Raw genomic sequence first — 20203 nt, 5'->3', positions numbered from 1 at the left:
ATAAGCTATCCGTATTTGCTATTTTAATATTAATATTTGAGTCCAATCTCTTGTACTCAAATCCATCCAGAAACATCGTTAAATAATTGTAGATAACAGAACTTATATATTCATAGTTTTAAGAAATAACAAGCAGAGTGTAATTTTCATCCTCTAATATAATAAATTTATACATGTCAATATATTCTGTTTAATCCCAAAACAAAGAATTAGTCCGGAGAAGAAATAAACGCATAGTATTCCATAACAAAATTTGGTGTCAGAAGTGGGATATTAGTAGCAGAGTTCCTCTGATTGCTGATAGAAGGAGAGCTGAGGAATTTTTGAATTGACTTGTTTCCTTCGAGGAATCATTCAAAAAAAAACTGTCAGTGTGGAAAAATCGCCACTACAACTAATTACATTGGGGTCCAGTACATCCAGTTCGAAATCCAGTTCCAGTCATAACCCAATTGTAGTTCCATCGGAAGTAGAGGTGAACCCGTGGAATAATAGACTATGCGACCAACAACAATATTCTACTTGTAAGTACATTCTATCTTAAATTCTGTCTCATATTTTAAAAATCTTGTAAACGTATGTCTACTTTATATCCTGATATAAGTAACTTATTTGACGAACAAATACCTTCTCCCGACTCAAATTCTCTTTCAAATTCTTCTACTTCTAATTCAAATAAAATGTCAGTATCAATTGAAATAGCTGAAAAACTTCTCATTCGATTTGATGGTACAAAATCAAAATTATACGAATTCATAGACAATTGTGATAAAGCATACAATTTAGTAAATCCGCAATCCAAACCCATCTTATTAGCCATTATAGAAACTAAATTAACCGATAAAGCTAGGGCCATAACTAGAAACAGAACATTTGACGAATGGAAAGATTTAAAAGACTTCTTATTAGATGCTTATTCTGAACGCCGAACTGAAGGTCAGTGGCAATTGGAATTACATTCCTTACGTCAGATGCCCAGTGAAAATGTAATGTCATTTGCAAATAAAGTTGAAAATTGCTATATAAAATTAATAAATACACTTGATCCAGACTTATCTCCAGATGCAAGAAATGCATGTACTAAACTCTTAAAAACTCAAGCACTAAATGTCTTTATTAGAGGATTAAACAAAGACCTCTCTATTTTAATCAAAGCCCGAAATCCAGATTCCTTAGAAAGAGCTGTTGCTATAGCAATTGCCGAAGAACAAGAACAGTTATCAAGACAAGAAATTTTCAGACCATTCTGTAATATTTGCAAACGAAATAACCATTCCTCAAATAACTGTCGATATAAAAACAATTCAGATAGAAATGTTAGACATCTTCAAAATTCTAGTTTTCAAAACCCAAAATATCCTAATTCAAATCTTCAAAGGTCAAATTCTCAAAATCAAAATTATAAACCTTCAAATTCAAATTCCAATTCTGATTTTCCTCCAAACTTAAGAAAAGAAAATACCAACACTTCCCAACGTTTTTGCAGATACTGCAAAAAACCAGGTCACGTTATAGAAGAATGTAGAAAACGCGAATTTAACAATAAAAACAAAAATCCAACAAATTCTTTAAACTTCCAGAATCCTCGACAACCAACGGTCGATTCTCGAGGAGTTCGTTCAGTTCAGGCCGTATCACAACCATCAACTTCTCAGTCACTTCCTATGTAGATTTACCCTTAGTAAATAATTCTAATCCATCCTCTTGCAAGTTTCTAATCGATACAGGCGCAGATATTTCTTTAATTAAATATTCAAAAATACTAAACATTCCAAAAATTTATTCTAAGTCTATTACTCTACGAGGCATTGATAAAAATGTCTTAAATCCAAATAAAACTATATGTAGTTGTAACGTAAATTTCAAGATAAAAGATTTTGTCCAAACTCATGTTTTCTATGTCGTAGAAGACGATTTTCCTCTTCATTTCGACGGTATATTAGGTAGCGATTTTTTTGAAATAAATAAATGCCAAATTGATTATAAAGAAAATAAATTAAACTTTAAAAATTGTTCTATTTCAATCGAATATATAAAATCTCCATTAAACAATGACAATGACGAATTTCTGAGAGATCAAAATATCGAGACAAGTTCTAATATCGATGAAATATTTCCTTATGATGCTAAATCCATAGAGGATCATTCTTATTTAGAAACCAATGATATCCAAATAACCTTAAGTAGTGAAGAACTACTATCCAATCCAATTCAATCTAAATCTAACTCTAAATCCAAAGAAAATTCAAGTCCAAAATGTGTAAAATCCACTGAGATATGCACAAATAAAACTTGTAACTCTTCACGAAATCATAAATCAAAATCCTGTTCAGAAGAAAAATCCTGTTCAGACGATCTTATACTAAATCAAAACTCTAATTCTAACTCAAGAAGTAATAAAACTATTCTATCCGCAAGAACTGAAACAATTGTTCAAATTAAAGTAATAAATAATGAATTAAGCGAAGGATTATGTCCCGAACGCGAAATCTTTAAAGGTGTATTTTTATGTCCTAGTGTTGTTAAAGTAAAAAATGATTTCTTTTTAACCTCAATCGTAAACACTACTGAAACGGATGTTGAATTAAACGATATTCAAGTAGCAATAGAAAAAATTCCAAATTTACAAAACAATGCAAATATACGAAAAATGTCTTCTTATAAAGATAATACGAATTCTAACAGAATTGCTAAATTAAAAAATGCCTTGAGAACAGATCATTTAAATAGTGAAGAAAAATCATCTTTAATTTCTATTTGCAAGGAGTACAATCATATCTTTTATCTGGAAGGAGATCAACTTACCAGTACAAATGCCATAACTTGCAAAATTCCTTTAAATTCTAATGTACCTATTAGCACTAAATCATACAGGTATCCTGAAGTACACAAACATGAAGTCGAAACTCAAATAAAAGGTATGCTAGATCAAGGTATTATCGAAGAATCAACTTCGCCATGGAATTCGCCCCTTTGGGTTGTGCCAAAAAAGGCCGATGCTTCAGCAAAGAAGAAATGGCGAATTGTTATAGACTATCGACGACTAAATGATATTACTATAGGAGATTCATTTCCACTTCCGAATATAGTCGATATATTAGACCAATTGGGTCATTCAAAATATTTTTCAACAATAGATTTAACATCAGGATTTCACCAGATCAAAATGGATCCTGAGGATTCTCCAAAGACTGCTTTCTCAACTCCGTCTGGACATTATCAATATTCACGAATGCCATTTGGATTAAAAAATGCTCCCAGTATTTTTCAAAGGCTAATGAATACTGTCCTCTCAGGAATACAAAATTACAGATGTTTTGTCTATCTCGACGATATAGTCATTCATGCCGATACATTAGAAAATCATAATAAAAGATTAAAAGAAGTATTCGAAAAATTGTCTACATTCAACTTAAAAATACAACCAGATAAGTGCGAATTTTTTCGTCGCGAAGTAATGTATTTAGGACATTTAATAACTGAATTTGGTGTCAAACCGGACGAAAAAAAGGTATGTGCTGTTACAGATTTTCCTATACCCAGAACACAAAAAGATATTAAGAGCTTTTTGGGTCTCACTGGTTATTATAGACGCTTTATAAAAAATTTCAGTGCTTTAACACAACCTTTAACAAAACTGCTGAGGAAAAATGTTGAATTTAATTGGACAAGCATTCAACAACAGTCATTTGAGAACCTGAAATCAATACTTTGTTCAGAACCAATACTTCAGTATCCAGATTTTACCAAACCCTTTGTCTTAACAACGGATGCTAGTAATTATGCAATAGGGTCCATACTTTCTCAAGGTAAAGTACCAGATGATTTACCTATTGCTTATGCTAGTCGTACCTTGAACAAAGCGGAATCAAACTATAGCACAACAGAAAAAGAATTACTTGCAATTGTATGGAGTGTTAAACACTTTAGACCATATTTGTACGGAAATAAATTTTTCATTTATACGGATCATAAACCACTCACATGGCTATTTAATGTAAAAGATCCCGGATCAAGACTCGTTAGGTGGAGATTAGCATTAGAAGAATATAGCTATGAAATTATTTATAAACCAGGTAAATTAAATCAAAATGCTGATTGTTTAAGTCGTCCTCCTTTAACCATATCTGAAACAAATATTTGCGAAGAAAACAAAAACCCGGCAACAATCACCTTACAAATAAACAAAATGAGTAAAGAAAATAATGACACTTATTCACAGTTCTTATCTAAATCCGAAACTATATTAATAACAAATGATAATATAAAAGAAACAAATGAAAAGATTACATCATTTTCACAAAATTTAGCATTGTTTGTTTCCGTAGATTTAAATTTTAATGAGATCGTTCAGAAACAAATAAATAAACAATTCAGTCATATAGAAAAATTGAAAGCCAAAAATCCAAGACTAAATGACATTATATATATTTCTGATCAAAATAAAAACTTTTATTACATATTTATAAAAAATAATTATTGGGACAATACCTCTTATGAAGATATATTTAATTCCCTAATAAAATTAAGAGACTGGTTATTAAACGATAAAATATTAAAAATTTGCCTACCCAGAATAACTTTTAGCTACGATAAATTAAGTTGGGGAAAAATTAGATCTATGATTAGATTTATTTTTAGAAAAACTGATATATCTATTATCATTTATCATGATATACTAACAAATCCTGAACCTGAGGAAATAACTACAATATTACAAGAGAATCACACTAGTCCTACGGCTGGACACTCTGGTTTTCATCGGACATACAATCGTATAAAAAAACATTTCAAATGGAATAATATGAAAAATGATATTAAAAACTTTATAAAAACCTGTGAATCTTGTCAGAAAAATAAACTCGTTAGAAAAAAATTCGTAAAGCCCATGGAGATAACAACAACAAGCTCAAATCCATTAGAAAAAATATTTTTAGATATAGTAGGTCCTTTACCTTTAACCGAGTCAGGTAATAAGTTCATATTAACATTACAAGATGACTTAACAAAATTTTCTCAAGCTTATGCAATTCCGAATCATGAAACCAAGACTATCGCTGAAAATCTGGTTCGTGGATTTATTTGCAAGTTTGGAAAACCCGATATAATAGTTACTGATCAAGGCCGAGATTTTACTTCCAAATTATTTTCTCAAATCGCCAAGCTTTTTAAAATCAGACATATAAATTGTACTGCTTATCATCCAGAATCAAATGCTGCATTAGAAAGGAGTCACGCTACTTTAGCAGACTACCTTAAACATTATATTAAAGCTGATCAATCCGATTGGGACGAATGGCTAGATTTTGCTATGTTTTCATATAATACAACTAATCATACTTCAACCAAATTCACACCATATGAACTAATATTTGGATATACACCTAATCTACCTAGCAGTATAATACGACCAGTAGAACTCAAATATACATATGAAGATTATTTAGATAATTTAACACTTAAGCTTAGAAAATCTCATGAGTTAGCAAAAACGAATCTATTAGAATCTAAAGTAGTCAGTAAAAAATATTATGACCAAAAGATTAATGACACCGTTTTCTTAGAAGGACAATTAGTATATCTCCAAAATGAGCAAACAAAGAAGGGTCAAACCAAAAAACTTACACAAAATTATAATGGACCTTATAAAATTCTAGAGATAAATTCTCCTGTCAATTGCACAATTTTAGTAAATAAAAAACCAATAAAAGTTCACATGAATAGATTGAAACATGCTTTTGTTTCAGGTATGCAATAATATGGCTGACAAATAGTGAACAAATTCACAAGAAATATACCAATACTCCTATCAACAAATCACCTGGAATCTATTACGAACACATAAAAAATGTTCAATTTATTGAAACTCATTGGAACATATTAAGTCATATTCCTTTACAACCTTTTACAGACAAATTAAATTTTGTAGATCTCACCTATCAAAAAACATTAAGACTGTGTCAAAACAAACCAGTTCTTATTGAATTACGATTATGCGATACTTCACTAAAACTCTTAGGACAAATCATACCTAGACTCTTTCAAGATGAACAAACTTTAAAAAACATAATTCTGCATGAACATTTTAGACCAAAACGCGCTCTATTTAATGCAATTGGATCTGTTTTCAGGACCTTATTCGGTACCTTAGACAGTGATGATGCTGAAAATTTCAATAATGCTATTAACAAAGCTGAAAGTAACGAAAATCATCTTCTTGATTTACTAAAACAACAAATTCATGTAGTAAAAGCCACGATTGCAAATTTTAATAACTCTATTACAAATCTAGACCGAAACAAAGTGATTTTTGATAAAAATTTTGAATCAATTACCAATTACACAGATAAAATGAATAATAAATATTTTAATTTAGATTTAAAACAAAAAATTGAAGAACATTTTACCTTACTAACTTTCTTTATAACAGAATTACAACAAGAATATTCTACTTTAATAAACGTTATTCTATTTGCAAGAAATAATAACCTTCATCCTTCTGTTATAACACCTGAGCAACTAATTCAAGAATTATCTAAAACGGTAACGCATTTACCTAGTACATCGACTTATCCATTTCCATTGACTATCGATTATGCTCATAAATATTTCGATATCATTTTACTTAAATATATATATTTTGATAACAAGATTTTAATTACAGTTAGTATACCTTTGGTTAGTAATACTCCTTATTCTCTTTTTAAACTAATATCTCTTCCTATAATTCATCCAACATTAAAGAGACTTACCTTTATTCTTCCATCTGTCAAATATCTTGTTCTTTCAGAAAATAGAAACATTTATGTTACTATTGATACATTAGAAGACTGTTATTCATTAGATGAAGAAAAACTTATTTGCAAAAATCCTGATACTTTCCGATTTACACACACTAATCCAATTTGTGAAACTGAATTGTTAACTTCAATAACAAACATACCATCTAGTTGCGATACTCGTATAATTCAAACAGAATATGAAATTTGGCATAAATTAAACAAACCAAATTCTTGGATATATGTTTTACCCAAACCAACAGATTTAACTTTAAGCTGTCAGACTAGTACGCCAATATCTATTGTTCTTTCAAACACAGGTATTTTTTCTACTTCGAATAATTGCAAAACTTACACCGGATCAACTATTTTGATATCTGTCTCAAATCCAAAAGAAAGTAATTTTCAGTCTATCATTCCAGATTTATCCCTTCCAGAAGTCTGTTGTGATGATATTAAGATAAATAATGAATCCAAATTACACCTTGTTCCCTTACAATTAAATAATCTCGATCGAGATGCATTAAATTTAGCAAGCCATAAACTAGATAATTTAGAGAAAATGACCTCAGAAACAAATATTAATTTTTCAGACACAATAAAAAATAGTTCTTATTTCACTTATGCAATCTTATTTTTGATAAAATGTATGTTACTTTATATTTTATACAGGATAATTAAATATTTTTACCGACGATTTCGTAGAAATCCGTCACATAGTTGTCAACAAATTACAAATTGTTTAACACTAAATATATGTCAAAGTAAACGAAAACATGTACATGAGACAGATTTAAGTATAGATTGTAAACATAATAAAGACAATAATTATAGTGAATCCAAAAAGTGTGAAGAGACTAGTTTCACAGAGACTACACCGATAAGACGAAGTGAAAGACTATCGAGACTAAAAGAAACTATTTAAATGTGTTAAAATAAAATAATAATGTATACAAATGTTTTATACCATTTAAATGAAAATTCATTTTACAATTATTTTCATTCTTACAAAAGGAGGTGTAATGTACCTACCTACTCACATGTAAGATAATTAAAGTATCTATGTATTTCTATATAGTTTTTAGTCACCTGGTATATGTTATTTACAATTATGAAAAGTTCTCATGTATAATCACTAATAATTATTTGCTGTTAGAAATCAGAATCAATACTCTTCATAAATATTTTCCTATTTAGAATAAATAAGTTTCGCTAGTTTATTCACCTAATACTTCGTATCTATGGAATAATAATAATTTATTTCTCTTATTTCTTTGTTCGATAAGCTATCCGTATTTGCTATTTTAATATTAATATTTGAGTCCAATCTCTTGTACTCAAATCCATCCAGAAACATCGTTAAATAATTGTAGATAACAGAACTTATATATTCATAGTTTTAAGAAATAACAAGCAGAGTGTAATTTTCATCCTCTAATATAATAAATTTATACATGTCAATATATTCTGTTTAATCCCAAAACAAAGAATTAGTCCGGAGAAGAAATAAACGCATAGTATTCCATAACAGACTTTCCCTGTCCTATTGCATCGCAAAATCGCAACCATTCTGCCGCTTGTGAAAATCCAATAATAAGCCGGTCAATGATCATTTCCTATGTGCCTTATCTTGGTACTGCCGCTCGCTGCTGCCCCCTTCAGGAATATTTAACGACCTTCCGGTCGATGTGTGGGAGAGGAAGGATATATGGGGTTTAGATGGAGAACACAATTACCACCATACGTTTTCTCTTAGGAGGGAGCTCATGAGAGAAACAGTAGCTGACGAAGGGGCTGAGTTGTCAAGCCCTGAAGTAGTCTGCTCTTTATTGGGAACTGTAAAAGAGTACTACCCGCTATTCTACAGGTAGTAATTTGGTTATGCAGATGAAAAAACTTACAGAACACGGAAGATTAATACAAGAAACTATACGATGGTAAAACTTTATAAAACCTACTCCTTTTTATAAATGTAAAAGCTGAGAAATAAAAAAACATATAAAGACTCAGTCTGATAAGTAAAGACAAAACAAAAACTAAATATTTACAAGACCGGTTGAAAATTATTCACATGTGTATTATGCGTGCTTTAAAATTTTTTTATTGTTAATTATTAGTAATTACCTTTTTTTGTAGGGTCATGATACGACATCATCTGCTATTAGTTTTGCTTTGTATTCATTGGCAAATAATCCAGAAGTTCAGGTATATATATATTTTTTATTAAATATTGGTAAGAATAATTGTTTTAAATTTAAAGCTATCATTCTTTAAATAACCGTTTTAAACTTTTAATTATATTTTAACAAACTTTAGACTAAGGTGAGTATAGAAAAAAAGAATTCCAAGATCAATTATGTTCACTTTGCAAAATGGCGCTCAGGTATTTTGAAAGATACAACGGCTAGCTTTGGGACATTGGTATATACCCGAATCTAGTATGGGGTATATTTTAATAAAAATAAATCGATTCAAACGTACCAATTGAAGTAGATAGAATTTGGTATTAAAAGAAAAGAGAAAATAAAAGGCGCCCCCTTGTCTTTTTTAGACGCACAAGGAAAACTCACCTAGATTTTAAGTGAATTATTTATGAGAACCATATGAAAATACCTTTAACTTTTTCTGAGTAATTTAAACATACTAAAAAAATACATTCAAACACTTCATTTATGTGGTAGCTCTAGATTCCTATCAGAATTATCTTCATATTTTCCAAAAGAAAGAAAGATTATGAGAGAGTACTAAATAAATAATTGCTACTGATTTACAACTTTTATTTCTAATATATGGTTAGAAAGTTCAGCCAAGTAAAAGTTAATATAGAACTCTCCACACACTTTAACAAAATAGACATAAATCAAACATGCCAATAGCAGAATCAAAAATGCAAATTACAACAAATCAGGTTTTAAACAAATATTTTAAGTCATATGCAATACCTTTATAACTGGGTAAAGTAGAAGTACAAATTTCGTTTTAAATTAAATGATACCTAAAATAAATAATAAAAATAATCAAAAATGTCAAGACATTACCTCAGATTTTTGCATATCATGATATCTAGGTATGACAGATTTAAGATTAGAATATACATATAAAACGGTGATTAGACCGGTGCTCATGTATGGGTGTGAGACGTGGACCCTGACCAAAGAAACTGAAAGAAAACTTACATGTTCTGAGAGGAAAATCCTCAGAAGAATCTTTGGGCCTTATCACGACATTAATAGCAACCAATACCGAATGAGAAAAAATGCTGGGGTCAAGCAGATATATAGAACGAGCGATATAGTTCAAGAGATTAAATCCCATTGTTTAAGATGGGCTGGCCATGTCCATAGACTTCCTAATAACCGCCTTGCCAAGTTATTATGGGAGAAAGCCCCCACAGGAAGAAGGCCATTAGGACGTCCACGAATGCGATGCAGAGACAATATATGGTCAGATCTAAGAACAATGGGGCTACCCACTGACCCAACTATTACGAACAACCGTTCAAGATGGAAGCAAGTTGTGCAGTCAGCCAAAACCCACCCCGGGTTGTAGTGCTACGAGAAAAAGAAGAGGAGGTATGACAACTTATTACAAATATAATCGAACAAAAATATAGTAATTATTACTTGATTATAAAAGTACTGAACATACAAATTTTTTGGGTTGTACATAAAAACAAAGGTTATTTCGAAATATAAAAAGACTGGAGGACTTCTGCCCAAACACCATTAAATATGAATTCAGTGTTCACTTGTATATAACTTAATCCATTATAATTTATCTTATTTTTGTTTTGCTTGCTGGTCTGCTACATACTTTACCCCAATTTCTTCTGCTTTATTGTTTATTAATGTCTACATCTATTACACAGGTCTGCGACATAAAAATTGTTTAAAATTGAATAAGAGATTTTTATAGTATTTTCAACGCTAATTTTGGGAAAAATAGTGAAAACATTCCATCACGTACAGTTATTCCACAAACTGCTTGTCTATTTTTAGCTTTTTTTCGATATTTTTATACATAGTTCCGTAATCTAGTGAGTTTGAATTTTTGTTTTTTGGATCTTTATGAACTGTTTTACTTTAATAAGTATAAAAAATACTTTAAGGTATTTTCAGTTACTTAGCTGTTTTTTTACTATACAAGTTGTATGTAAAATAATGTTGATTAGGAGAAACCAGCATTATTTTTATGTCGGTTCTTGTCCATTGCCTCTCCTTCCTCGCCATCCACTTACTGACTCACTGAGCATCTTTTATGTCAGTGCCTGTCTGCCACAGTGCCCATCCCCCTCTCCATCACCAAGCAGTGAGCTTCTGCTACCTGTTCTTCAGTTCACAGTATCTCTTCACTCTGTGCTGTTCACGTGCTGTGGTTACTAGTGATTTGTAGTAGTGATTGTGAGAGTAGTATTAAATGATATCTCGTGACACACGGATAGTTGGCAATAAAGTGTGAATCAAATAACTTTCAGTGATTTTTTTATCGAACTACAAAGAACATAAATTCAAGGCATCAGCCTAAACAGATTGTTTTCTTGTGGTGTGAAGTTGTTCTATGAAAAATGGCTACCAGAGGATGTATCAACTCACCAGATTGCTTCTGCTACATTTGTGGTAACTATACAGTTAAAAAGCAACAAAGAAACATTTTTGATTTTGTTGAAAAGGTATATTTTGCCTATTTTGGTATAAAGTTGGGTGATCAAGACAAGTCTTGGGCCCCACACAAAGTTTGTTCAGTGTGTGTTGAAGAACTGAGACAACGGTTTCAAGGTAAAAAGCAGTCATTTTGTTTTGGAATACCAATGGTTTGGAGGGAGCCCAAAAACCATAGTGATGACTGCTATTTTTGTTCTTGCAATGTTCAAGGTTTCAATTTGAAAAACAAAAAGGATATTTCTTACCCTAACATCAAATCAGCCATTCACCCTGTTCCTCATGGACCTGAAGTACCAATACCCTCTCCTCCAGTTTCTTTGGATGGTATTTTAGATGACCACGAGCCATTGGCTCAGCTAGGTGAAAGTGAAGAAGACAGTGATGGCTACGATCCTGGCACAACCGATCCCGTTCCATTTTCACAATCTGAACTGAATGATTTAGTTAGAGACCTAGGTCTTCCTAAAGACTCGGCAGAACTTTTAGGGTCTAGATTAAAAGATAAAAATATGTTGGCTCCGGGTACGTCCTTTTCTTGGTATCTTGGTCTTGGTGTTTTGCAGTGATGTTCCTGGACTTATGACACGTTTCAAAATAGAATATGCTCCTGATGAGTGGAGACTTTTTAAAGATTCTTCAAGAAGAAGCCTTAAAGCAGTGCTTCTACACAATGGCAATAAGTATGCTTCTATGCCAGTTGGACATTCTGTTCACTTGAAAGAATGTTATGAAAACCTCAAACTGGTTTTAAACAAACTCTGCTATTCAGACCATAAATGGATACTATGTGGTGATTGGAAAGTGATCTCAATGCTGTTTGGTCAACAAAGTGGTTATACAAAGTTCCCTTGCTTTCTCTGTGAATGGGACAGTAGAGACAGAAAGCAACACTACATTAAAAAAGTTTGGCCCTTGAGAAAAACCTTACAGGTGGGGGTTGCAAATGTTGAGAGGAAAAGCCTTGTGGATCCCAAAAAGGTATTACTACCACCACTCCACATTAAGTTGGGGTTAATGAAACAATTTGTTAAGGCGTTGCCAAAAGAAGGGGAGTGTTTCAAGTATCTTTGTGGACAGTTTCCTGGTTTATCCGAGGCAAAACTAAAGGAAGGAGTCTTTGTCGGACCAGACATTAGAAAACTGTTGAGAGACCCAATTTTATGGACAAAATGGAAATAAACGAAAAAGCAGCATGAACGTCTTTTAAACTAGTTGTTACCGGTTTCTTAGGAAACAAAAAAGATCCTAACTTTAAGACAATCGTCGCAGACATGCTCGACAACTTTAAGAAGCTGGGATGTAACATGAGCATTAAAGTTCATTTCCTCCATTCACATCTAGACTACCTCCCTGCAAACCTTGGTGATGTAAGTGAAGAGCAGGGCGAAAGATTCCACCAAGATATCAAGGAAATGGAAATAAGGTATCAAGGAAGATGGAACGTCAACATAATAGCAGACTACTACTGAATGCTAAAACGAGATGACCCTCAACGAGTACACAGCCGGAAAAGCAATAAAAGAAGCTTCGACGGAAAGCAAAAGCGTTACTATAAGGACTTATGAGCTTAAAGAGAAATGTAAGTGTACTAGATATGTAGTTTATAACATGTATTATACATGAAATAAAATCCTTTAACTTAAGAAAAAATTTGAAAAATTGCTAAAATTTTGTTATTATACCAAAAAGTAATTCCTTTTTTGTGAGAAAACCTTAAGTGATAGAAAAAAATGGATTGCATTTTTGCAATTAGCGCTGAAAAATACATAAAAATCAGTTATGAAATTCCAAACAATTTTAAAAAATATTTTTTTGTAAACCTGTGTTATCAGAGATTTCCTGATAAAATATATTTCTCTGCTTGTACCGGCAATATATGCACGACCCCGAACAAACAGACATTCTGCCCTCAGCCCAGAAGTCGCCCTTTCTCTGTGTTGCCCCAGCGAGAAGTGACAAGTGAGAAGCGACCTGTTTAAAGTCCTATACAAGAATAAATAAACTCAGAATCTTTAACACTTTAACTGCTAGGTATAATCAGAGTTAATTTTGTACCGGGTCTTCTGGGCCAAAATATTTTTTTTCTTCCTAATTACTTAACTCCATTTGTGTTTGTTTTTAATTAAACTCATAAACTCTGATTAGTTTTTTGGTTAATTTTGTAAAAATTGCTGTGTCCTCATATGGTGCACGCAGCTTGCGATTGTGAAATGGTTACTAATGTCTAGTTGCAGGCCATAAGTGCCACTTGTTGTTTACTTCCGAAGAGAACATATCGTCGACTTCACGATTGAAAAAAGGTAATATGGCGCACAATAATAAACAACTCCGTTCTTTAGAGTTAGAACAAGAAGCAGAACTGGACTGAATTGAAGGACAATCAGTGTATATTGCTAGAGATTTGCTATTAAGTTTCCGGATTCCGTATAATTCTGCAGCATGAATACTGTAGAGTGGCTAAGGTCGGTATATAGCTAAGGTTGTGTTTCCGATAAAGACAGCAAAACCAGTATTTTCTCCATTTTTTAAGGCGTCAGTGTAAAGAATTTGGTTGTATTTGGAAACAACAGCTCGGTTGTTCATGTAACTAAAACAATAAATCTCTACTGGTAAACAAATTATTAAAAAATACCCAGTGGCTTACAGAAATGCAATCTAAAATATCAAGTACTACTTTTGACCCTAACTTGCCACGTAAAAATTGCTTTAATGAATTATGAAATATGTATTTATTATCTAAAATAATACTAATGGTTACTGCAGAATAGATTATTCTAAATATCATAAAATATTAAAAATAATTATGCAAATTACAATAAACAAATGAAAAAAAAAATACAACGACTTATTCACAGATTTACATTCGACTGAATACTGAAATACTGCACGTTTTGATAAGTCTATGTACCATTGTATTATTTTTAGATAAGTAAAATAAAACTTATAATGATGATTCAATAATTTATATTTGAGAGATTTATTCAGGAACGGAACATAATTTTTATTTAACTTTAATGAACAAGAATACTCTAGTTACCAATAAAAAAGGGCCAATCTGATTATTATTAAATGTGTAAATCTAAACGAAGTCAGCAAATTTTTTTCCTATGTTTATAACTTTTTTATTTAAGTGATATTGGAAATATAATTCAACAAAAATTATAATTTAGTTCACTACAGCCTAAAATATTGATGAATAATTTTTCTTTATATTTAAACAAATTAAGGGTTAAAAAATAATTAAATTCCCGTGATCTGTAAATACGACACTGGCCTATAATGGGTTGTAATGAAACTGATGTTTAGCATACTTATCTTCCACAAATGTCTTTATCAATAAATACTTGTAAAACTTTAAATTTTACTATTAATAATAAATAAAAATACTAATATTAAATAACATAAATCGTGAAAGGTTCAGTTAAAATTAATGATGAACAACAAGAGAATTTTTTTTTTTATTTAAATTAATGTGTTTCGGCTACAATGACCATTAACACAAACAATATTGTGTACAATAATTACAATAAGTACATGTAACTAATTGCTACAGTTAATCTATAAGCTTAGAACCTATGATTAAATAATATAATATAAGTAAAGTACATGAAAAACAAGGTGTCATATTCTGTTGAACAACTGAATGTCTTTCAAGAAACCAATTAGACTTCATCGGATGAGTTTAAAACGTCTTTGATATTAGACTTAAGTTTATGTTGCACTCTGTGTTTTGAAATTGTTTAATCAGGAAACCTATATTAAAGCTATTTATTTTAGAAACCTATATTAAAGAACTATGCTAGATAGAGGTACAAGGAAAAAGTTATGCGCGGTTTATTGCAATAAACATTGTAGACAAGACATTGAACATTGTAGAATATGTATTTTTTATTTATTATCTATTTATTTGTATTTTATGCATATATGCAATATATTTTATATATATATATATATATATATATATATATATATATATTGTGACAATTGGGGTTTATAGAAAATAATTTATAAGTTATATACTACATAATATTAGATATTTGGTTGTTTTAAATAAGTTATATACTAGAGAATTTTATAAAAATATATTTATGTGAGGGCATTTTAAGAAATTAGCATATAATAATTGTAAAAAGTTGTATTTTAATGTTGTAAATATATTTAAGTGAGCCATGTGCATAGGCAACCAAAAATACTCTCGAAGTGACAGATAGAAATTAAGAATTATAAGGAATATAAAGTGGGGTTATAATAATATATTGTTTGAAATGTGTATTTTATTAAATTAGAGTGTTAGTTACTAATTTGAATGTTTATTCTGATCTGAAAAGCCTAAATGTCAACAAAATTATCAATGGAACATTAACGAATTCTCCAGAGTGCAGAGTGTGACCATTGTTTACGGTCGAACATTCTGGAATAATGATTATGTCGGTGGATGGAACAGATATTTTTTCGAGAACATCTATATAGAAGTAATGGAACAAATTGGAACATGATCTCTTGCCAGATGATTCTGGAATATCCAAAAAGATATAAATACCCGTGATTTGGATTCAAGATGGCAGTTTTTTAGTCAGAAGTCAGGCCAGTTCATTATGAAAGTTAGTAGACACATTTAGTTAGTGAATAGTGAAGTAAATTGTTCAGAATTTTCAAGAAGTCAGTCAGAAAAGTTTAGTAAGAAATATGAAAGTTAGTTGGAGTCAGTGAATCAGGTACAAATAGTCAAATTGTTTAATATAGTGAGTTAAATGAAGATTAAAAATTATGCATATAATTTAATGCACATTTATAATTATACACAAATAATTATTGAAGATAAAAAAAGGTATATTGGAAGAAATTAAATTATATTATGGTTGGAGATTAGTATAAATCAACTTATAATAATTGGATATTGGTATATTGAAAAGAAGAATAAGTATAAATGCTGTTTGCTGGTTTGGTTGGTGGTGTATAAATGCTGGTGAAGAAAACTATATCTTAAATTGGTAGAAGCTGATAATTGGAAAAAGTAATTTCACAAAAAACAAGGATAACTGAAGTACGAAGACATTCAGTGGTGATTAGAATCTATATAGTGGAAAACAGTTCATTTAGGCATTCAGTGAAAGAAAGGTACAAAATTTTGTTAATATAATTTAGTTAGTGTCATAACAATTTCAATTTTAAAGATAGTTTGTTTAAATTTTACATTGTCTATAGAATTTAATTAGTTTTATAAGAATATCAATTTAAAGATAGTTTATTTTATATTTACATTGGCTAGGTTAGATATATATGTGTGTTTCATAATAGTTATAATAAAGATAATTTAAAAAAGTACTTACAAACTAATTCTTTGAGAACCGCGATAAAAACCCTATATATTATTAAAATACTCATTGCTCATCATTCAAACAAAAAACACATCATAACAATTTGGCACCCAACGCGGTGGCTCTCTATTTAAAAGAATTAGTTTGGGAAGATAAGTGCTCTCATATAATTAAATTAATTATCAGTAGAAAGAAAAAATTATAGATTTTATTTTTAATTATATTTGAACAAGTAAAGTCTCAAAATGTCTCAAGGAAAGAAAGGTACAAGAAGCAAAAAGAATGAAGAAGATGTGGAAGTAGAAACACAACCTATACAAAAGGAGAGTTTAGTTCAAGTTCCACAAGATACTGCAGAAATGAATCCAGAAAGAGAGGAAAATGTCAATATGGCAGCTTTGATGTCATTAATGATGCAGATGAACAAGACAATGGAAGAGAATACGAAAAAAATAGAACACAAAATGGAACAGAATTCACAAGAAGTCAAAGAAGACATGAAAAAAATGGAACAGAAATTGGAAGAGAATTATAGAAAATTAGAAAAGAAAATAGAAGATAATAATAATAAAATTGTAAAACAAATGGAAAAACAAATGGATAAAAAACTTGAAGCTGCAGAGAAAAAAGTTGCAAATGAAATAAAAAGTATACGGAATGACTACAAGAAAAGGATAGACAATGAGAGGACAGAAGTAAAGAGGATTATTCAAGATAATAAAATAGATATAGAACAGAAAATAGAGTTACAGAAATGTAACTTAGAAGTAAAAATTAACGAAGACAGGAGAAACACAGAAGAAAAATTAGACGATATACAACAAAATATCCAAATAAATAGTAATCAAATAAGAAATGTGGAACAGAGAATAGATGATATTTCACAAATGAGAGACATAGGGAGACCTTACTTAAATTTAACAAATGAGACTGGGATTAAATTCTTTGGTAATATAAAAAATTTGCATCCTAGAGTATACATAAATAGTTTAAAACATAAATTAAGATTTGTGAATAATATTAATGATATTAAAGATTATATTAGAATGACATTAAATGACAATGCAGCAACTTGGTTTGCTAGTATTGAGAATGATTTAGATAATTTTCAAACATTTGAAAATAAATTTTTAAATTATTATTGGGGTGAACTAGAGCAAGCCAAGTTTAGAGAAATTCTATATTTTGGAAAGTATAATCACAATTTAAAATCAAATATGGTAGATTATGCATTAAAACTGATAACAGTTGCAAAATATTTAGAACCACCACTTAGAGAGGATGAAACAGTCTTAAATGTATCTAGACATTTTGATGCTGATGTTGTGCAAACCGTAACTGTACAAAATATTCAAACAATAGATAGTTTTATTAATTTTATTCAAAGAATACAAAGAGGCAATATGACAAGTAATAATAACAACAGAAAAAACAATAATAACTTTCAATATAATAAAAATGATAATCAACAATATAGACAATCATATAATAATTATAGATATGGTAATAATTTACAAAATTTTAATAATAATAACAGTAATTATAATAGACAACATTTTAATAACAGTACTAATAATAATAGACAAGATTTTAATAATCGAAGAAATACAGAGCGACCTAACTATAACAGACAGGTAAATTGTGTACAAAGGAATAGGAGCTGCGAAGACAGGGAACGAAATAGTACAAGGCAAGAAAATGTGAGTAGAAGTCATAGTAGGGAAAGACATAGGACATCAGATCCAAGTGGTCAGATACAATCTGACAATTCTAATAATCAAAATTTTGTGCAGTAAACTTTCTGAATTACAAGTTAGGCCATTGCTATTATGAAAAACCTTCTGAATTTATTTCTTTAGATGAAGAGAAAATTATTGAATCTATTAATTTAATTTATATAAATGCTTTGGCCAAAAATAAAATGATTAAAATTATGATAGATACTGGTTCAGAAAGTACTTTAGTCTCGGAGAATTTTATTTTTAATACATTAAAACTATCAGATATAATAAAGATTCCAAAAATTAAAATTGTTGGTGCAAATAATAAGAAGTTGGGTGAAATTGATAAACTAGCCAATTTTAAAATTAATATTCTTAATAAAGAAATTAATATGCAAGGATTTATTGTCAAGGATTTATGTGTTGATATATTAATGGGAAATGATGAATTGGAAAAGAAGAAAGTAAAGATAGATTTTGAAGAAAAAATGGTAACTTTGGAAGGGCAAATAATTAAATTTATGCAGAAAGATGAGGTGGAAGAAGGAATAAGAGTTGATAGGATATTATTAAAAGAAAATAATGATGTTTATGAAGAAGAAATGTATTTTGATGATAGGGAAATGTCCCAAAAGAATGTAAAGAATAATTATTGTAGTGAATATTTAAGGAATGGAAATTTTAAGCAGATGGATGCCTACGAGGCGGAGTGCGTAAAATTATAAGCAAGGAATAATGAGTACATAATGAAGAATAATTTTATTTGTAAAGAAGAAGATATGATAAAAGTTTTAAATTGCCCTGAAGAATATAAATCAATAGTCATTTCCATATTGCAGGAACACAAGGGACTTGTCAATAAAGAAAATAGAATTGCACAAAATTATATCCATAGTATAAAAGTTAAAGAAGAAAAAGATTTTAAAACAGAATCATATACAATACCATATACATACAGAGAAGAAGTAAACAGAACGATTAATAATATGTTAGTAGATGGAATACTAGGAAGAATTACAGGAATGTCATTTTTCACTAAAATCGATTTACAGCATAGTTTTTGGTTAATACCTCTAGAAAGAAAAAGTAGACAGTATACAGGATTTCAGATAGATGGAGTAGTATGTCAATTCAGAGTGGTACCATTTGGACTTCAATCATCTTGCAGTGTTCTATGTAGATGTCTTCATGATATTTTGGATCAATATGAACATTTTGTCATTCACTACATTGGTGATATATTAATTGTTTCTAAAACGGCTGAAGATCATGAGAAACACCTAAAAATTATAATAAACAGATTAGATAAAGTTGGACTTAAAATAAATCAAGAAAAATGTACATTTTTTCAAAAAGTAGTGATATATCTAGGTTATAAACTTAATACTAACAGCTTACTGATATATCCATTTTATTCAATAGACTTGATTTGTTAAATAGATGGTAGATTTCATTATTTTGAATCAATTTGACATCATACTTGTTGAATTTGTATATATGGAAATTAATTTGTACCCTAAAAATCATAATTTGGGGTTAGACACAAAATTGATACTATAATTGCTATAAAAATGTCTTTCTAATATAATAAAGTGGAAAAACTTACCAATTTATATTGATGAAAGTTATTTTGAATGGAAATAATTCCTAGATTTTGTCTATAAATAAACAGAACACAATATCCATTATATTTTTAATTAAGGTTATATTTTATTCTCTGATAT

General features: G+C 29.9%; 1 protein-coding gene across 1 annotated transcript in view; it reads left to right on the top strand.

Annotated features, from left to right (window-relative positions):
- LOC140452320 (cytochrome P450 4d2-like) overlaps nt 1–20203 on the top strand; it is a 101880-nt gene that overhangs the window by 67597 nt on the left and 14080 nt on the right. Inside the window, exon 5 of the mRNA XM_072546507.1 lies at nt 8916–8984. Coding sequence (XP_072402608.1) covers nt 8916–8984 — 69 coding nt within the window. The remainder of the gene's footprint in view (nt 1–8915; nt 8985–20203) is intronic.

The sequence above is a fragment of the Diabrotica undecimpunctata genome, chromosome 1, assembly GCF_040954645.1.
Source record: "Diabrotica undecimpunctata isolate CICGRU chromosome 1, icDiaUnde3, whole genome shotgun sequence".
Lineage (NCBI taxonomy): Eukaryota > Metazoa > Arthropoda > Insecta > Coleoptera > Chrysomelidae > Diabrotica > Diabrotica undecimpunctata.
Note: the sequence above shows the minus strand (reverse complement) of the source record. Positions and strands in the feature narration are given on the sequence as shown.